The sequence below is a fragment of the Telopea speciosissima genome, chromosome 10 (genome assembly GCF_018873765.1).
Source record: "Telopea speciosissima isolate NSW1024214 ecotype Mountain lineage chromosome 10, Tspe_v1, whole genome shotgun sequence".
Taxonomy (NCBI): Eukaryota; Viridiplantae; Streptophyta; class Magnoliopsida; order Proteales; family Proteaceae; genus Telopea; species Telopea speciosissima.
In genome coordinates, this window is record NC_057925.1 from 4,157,068 (window position 1) to 4,163,067 (window position 6,000).

A 6,000-nucleotide genomic window follows, 5' to 3' on the forward strand; every position below is an offset into this window, starting at 1 on the left:
TTAAGCGAAACAGAAGTAGGTTTGATTTTGAACTGAACGAGTTCGATGAGTTTTATCTTCCAAATTCAAATAAACGATGGAGAAGGAGAGACATTCACAGCTAATGGTTGTGAATCTGCAATGCCCAGGTCCTATTACCATTTGGGATTTCTTCCCAATTTGAAACCCTAAATTCCTTAAAGGTTGAAAGGGTTTTGAAACCTGCCACTCATCTTCCCCAATCGATTTGGGGAAGATGAGTTGCAGGTTCTTTTTTTTTTTTTTTTGTTTTTGCAAGGGTAATTTTATCAATTTGCCTTTTATTTTTAACATTGTTAGTCATGAACTGACGGAATGAGTTTTTTTGTTACTGTTTGTAAACCTCAGGGGGGTACGTAGAATTTTTCAAAATTGGGGGGGTAAAATTCTCCTTTCGTCAAACCTCAAGGGTGGTATATGTAAATTATCCATCAATTTTTTTTCCCAATCCCAATTCTAAATTGACACCCTTATGCTTCAGGTTGTTTATGTCTAACTTTCTAAATTGACACCCTTATGCTTCATGTTGTTTATGTCTAACTTTCAAACTTCATTTTGTGCAGTCAAAATTTTGAATATTTCTAATCCACTTAAAAAAAGAAACGTACAACTAGATGGAGGGGTTATAGTGCCACGTGGGCTACATGGAGAGATTGGGGGAGATCCTTCACGAGAGGAATGATGGATACTTCTTAGGTCAAACGCAGTTGCATGATCTTCACTAGCATATATTTCTAATATGCAACACAGTTGTATGAGATCTAATATGCACCATAGTTGCATGAGGTGTATGCAAGATTCTCTTCCGTTGTGATTATTATCGTTCTACCCTTTCCTTAGATCTCACACCATCCATGAGAACGTAGCGCAACATCATCCACATCACCTTCGCTAACAAAGAAAATCTTATATGCACCACAATTACATAGGAGTGTAACCCAAACATACTCCTCATTGGTGCATGCCAGAAAACATAAACCCAAAACCAACATTTTGTGAGAAAAGAGAAGAAGCTGCAAAGGGGGTTTTGGCGGAGAATTTGAAGGGACCTTTAGTAAGACCAGCCATTGACATCCTTTCACTATGCTGCGGCAAATTCCAAGAATAAGGAGGACTTGAGATAGATAGCCAAACGTATTCCATTTTTCAAGTATGTATCTTGTTAAACCAACTCAATTCTAAATTATATATTATAGGGGATCGAACCATCACCTTTGCTTTATAAGGAAAATAGATCTAATGCATCTAGGGTTATTTTTCTGGTTTTCTATGACAGAATCTACTAATATAATTGGGAACAATTCTTAGATATGAAATACTATCAACTCTAACAGAAAAGGTAGTAGAGGTGACTGATCCCTAATTTATTCGCAGCAAAATTTCCTGACAGTTTGCAAACTGGAAGCAGGTTTACATGCATTGGAAAATGGCCTGTGCAGATTTGTTTGTGACAAATTGTTCTCTGATCTCAAACATTTGTGATACTAATTATGATCCTATAATAATTTAAGGAAATCTTACTAATTTAAATTATGTGGTTTTGGGTGTGGTTACGTTTCCTAAGATTCAGATTCATATGACCATTAGCTTATATTGTGCTCATGCAAGTAAGGGCCACACATTTCATAAAAAAAACTATGAAAACGCGAAAAATGTTCGGGCTGAATCGATTTCGGTTGGGTGTCAATCAGTCAGTTCGATCTGGTTATGGTTGGGCTGAATCAATTTCGGTTTATTTCTTGTCTAACCTAAATCCAAACTGAAAAATGTTCGGTTCAGTCCCGGCTGAACTGGTCAGTTTCAATCGATCCGTTCAATAATAATAATAATAATAATATGGGAGAATATTCTCTATGCCGCAGCGCAGTCTGCACCAGGCACATGGGCAGCCTGTGCAGGGGGGCAGGGTGGTCATTGCGCCCACCCCCATGTGCCTGGACGCAAGCTGCACTGCGGCACAAAGAACAGCATCCCTAATAATATATAGGACATTAATTATCAGAAAATAGAAACCAAAATATGCATGGGAAACTATGGATAGAAAATATATATATATTTTTAAAATTGTTGTCTGTTATTTTCTTTCTTAACATCTCTTTCTCATGTTCTTCAATCTGTCAGGATAAGAAAGAGAAATGTCGATTCCATATTTGCCACCAGGATTTATATTCATGCCCACTGATTCCGAGCAGCTCCAATTTCTCAAAGACAAGCTTTTAGGTCGTCTTGATCAATATACTTCTGGTTTTATCCCAGACAACATCAATCCCTATGGTTGCGACCCTGTCGAACTTCCCAAAGGTAAGGCTCTCCAATACAGATCTTTTACGGCGCACGTTGCCCTGTCCTGCCTGTGCTGCGCAGACAGAGGGCTGTGTGCAATGATCGTCTTACCCCTGCTCGGGCAAGGTACTTGGGCAAGGTACTCGGGCAGGGATAAGGCGATCAATGAGTGCCGTCTTGTGTCTGTGCAGCACAGCAAGACGGGCAGCCCGCACCATAGAAGATCTGATAGAAGATCTGGATTCAAGACTCTCTCTCTCTCTCTCTCTCTCTCTCTCTCTCTCTCTCTTTGTGAATTATATGGCTGATGATTTACTGTAGGTGATCACTTTGAACGTACACATCAAGCTTATTTCTTTACCCACAAAAACCAGAACCGAACACTAAAAGATGGTTTCTGGATGGCTTCTGCTTTGCCCGAGGAGATCAACAATGGGGGTCAAATGCTAGGTTTGAAGGAGGAGTTCAACTTTTTCTGGTCAGTAGGAAAAGTGACAATCGAAACAAACTGGGTTATGCGTGAGTACAGTATAAACCCAGCTATATTTTCAGAAGGCGAGCGAAGAGCCATTGGAAACATGGTAAGAAAGATTTGGTTTACTGTTTCTTTCCTTATTGGGACGGTCTAAATGACACCTTTATTGGTATATTTGGAACTTCTAGCCGGCCTTCTTATGATTGTCGCTTGTCTTATACTCAAAAATTCTTTAAGGCAAAGGTAAAAATGGTTTTCAAAATAATTTGAAAGTTATTTTTTACTGGGGCGCTGTTCTCTGTGCCACAATGCAGGCTGCACCCAGGCACATGGGGGTGGGCGCAATGACCACCCTGCCCCCTTGTGCAAGCTGCCCATGTGCCTGAGCGCTGCAACACAGAGAACATCCTCCCTTTTTAAATATATCATTATCAAAAGCAGGGGCCTGGCTGGTGGGGTGGCCAGAAGTTGGTGTCTCGGAAAAACGTGAATGGGGAAGGGGAGGTAGGGGTCAAACTATCACAAAAGTCCTCAGATGAGAGACGAACACAGTCTTGGGTAGTTTTGTAAACCCAAACTCAAAAGAGTATATTTTTGTTTTGAAACAATGAGTGATAAGATTTTTAAGAGCAAACCTGATTTTGTCTAATACTGTACTTTTCCTTTTTTTTTTTTAGTACACAAGTGAAATGACAGGATTTACCCTCATTGAACAAAAAAAAAAATGTGATACTAATAAAGTTAAAAAAATAAGATTGCAAATAACTTGACACCTTAAGGATTGTCAATAAAAAAATCCATTACTTATTATTTCTTATAATATATTTTTTAACTTCCATCCAAACAAACATACAATAAGTCCATATCAAATTTTGTTACTCGATGAATTCAATCTCCTCTTGAATCATTGCTTAAATATTTGAGACTTAGATTAAAGTTTGAATGCAACTTTGCACCACAACCCTAACCCTTGTTTATTTTGGTTTTCAGATAGAAAGCTATATTGTGTGTGCAATTCAATATAAAAATTTCTCATTCTCGTCTGGAGAAGAATCGTCCTCATACTACTCTTCTGGAGAAGAATCGTCCTCATACTACTGGTCTGGAGAAGAATCATCAGAATAACTAATTGCATAAAAATATATCTTAGTGAAGTATATAGGGAAAATTGATATGTTGTCTTGATCTTTCTTATTCTCAAACTCCATATCGAATTTTTGAATAAGCTACATGTCAAATTTAGTGACCTTTCCAATATTATAGTCTAGTATATGTAAAGTTTTTCCTCTTATATTGGTCCAAGTTCTTCCGTAGGTGCGATATTGGATCATGTGGAAGTTGAATGAAATTGATGGTTAACCCATTCGTAGATGAGATCATCCACCACGCCACTTCATTTGAGTGGTAACCTAACTTCCACTTCTTTAACCTTCCCACCCGAGAAAATAGAAAAAAACAAGTCTAACCCATTCGATTTTTTTTTTTTAATACAAATTTGGTGGACCTTATACGATGACTTATACAGCTAAAACAAGGTTTAAGAAGACCTATCCAAGTGGTGATGGATCAGTCTGGAAGGTTTTTTTTTTTTTTAACCTGAATATTATCTAGGATCCAGGTCAGCCCCTACAATTTTATTAAAGAGAATCTAAATAATAAAGAAAACAATGGGGGTGGGACATTCCTGCTTAACCCCAAGCCCAAGCATAAACATTATCACACATACACACACTCAAAGAAAGAGCTCACCACCAAACCCAAACAGATACAAAATTATAATCTTAAAATTGGAAGACCACTTGCATCCTCGCTAGAAATCCTTCGGAGATCCTGAGGTAATTAAACTACAATCTCTGTGAAAAATCGTGTCCCTCTTCGAATCACAAGCTAAATTAGCCAAAAAACAACTCATCCATGTTTGAAGATAAAAATCATCCAAGATTTCTAATTTATTCGGGTCCAATGGATCCTGTAGGATGACTTGAACATCTAGAGTATGGTCCAAGAAGGTCAATCCAATTGGTGATGTACTAATCTTTCAAATGGGTTTACCATAAAATTTCCTCATTTTTTGGAATTTTTTATCGGATTAAAAGTTTAATTTTTTTTATAATTTTGATTTGGATCTAGTGGACTCTATAGATGTCTGGTACAACTGAAATAGGTTTGAGGAAGACTGATCTAAGTATTGATGCACCAATATGGATGCTCCAAGTGGGTCATACCATATAAATTCATTTATGATAGAAGATCCAAACGGATCGCAAATTCTAATTTATCCGGATCTAGTGAACCCTGTATGATTCAGGGAGACCGATCCACATGTTGTACCAATCTCGAGGCTTTAAATGGGTCTTATCATAAAATTTGTCCATTTTGAAATATCCAAATAGAATCAAAGTAATTTCATTTTTATTTTTGTCCGGATTTAGTCGAGCTTGAAGTAACTAATGATGTGTTTGGTATGCATTCTTGGAATGCATTCGAAGTCGATTTCGCATTCTCAAGTGAGAATTTATCACTAATTATCACCTAAGAAAGCGAAATCAACCTAAAATGCATACCAAACACTGCCTAAATCTTCCTCTATTCTCTGACAACAAGACTAGGGCCTCCTGTTTATTATTTCCGGTCATTCTTGATCTCAACTCCTTTTATCTCTATAAAGGGGTGTCAATTGGTCAGGCTTAGTCTACTTCGGTCGGGCCTAACCAGGCTTAACCAATTTCAAGCCTTGTACGATGATCACCCGTTTAACTAAGCAGACCAATCTTAGATGGGCTTGGTCAGTCTCGGGTTATACTCGGGTACTAGAATCGGACCTTAACCGGGTTATGGACTTGTTTAACTCTAGACGGTCTTTAAACAGGCTCTAAATGGTGCAGCCCAGTAAAAAAAAACTGCTCAAAAACTCATAAAAAATATAGGAAAGGAGAGTTTGGGAAGAGAATGGAAGGACCTGTATCCTTGCATCCTCGATTTGGCAGATCTTCCTTGCAGCAAAAAGATGTCATTTGTATCCATGATATGAAGTTTTGAACCGATCAACTTCTGCCTTACTTGTGAAGTTAACGAATGTTTAACCCTTGTTAATCCCATTACTAAATGAATATCAACATCTCCCTACGATACATCATAAACTATCAGCATAGTAGAGAGAGAGAGAGAGAGGTAGATGTTTTCAATCCGTTTGATTGATGTTTCTATGATAATTGTACTTAGTT

At 37.8% G+C, this 6,000-nt stretch overlaps 1 protein-coding gene across 1 annotated transcript; it reads left to right on the plus strand.

The window, feature by feature from the left end:
- The first annotated feature begins 2,153 nt into the window (after window positions 1-2,153).
- Window positions 2,154-3,346, plus strand: LOC122642277 (NAC domain-containing protein 2-like). Its single transcript, XM_043835718.1, has 3 exons — window positions 2,154-2,319; window positions 2,623-2,882; window positions 3,218-3,346. Exons 1-3 carry the CDS (start codon window positions 2,154-2,156, stop codon window positions 3,344-3,346), a joined length of 555 nt encoding a protein of 184 aa, XP_043691653.1.
- The last annotated feature ends 2,654 nt before the right edge of the window (window positions 3,347-6,000 follow it).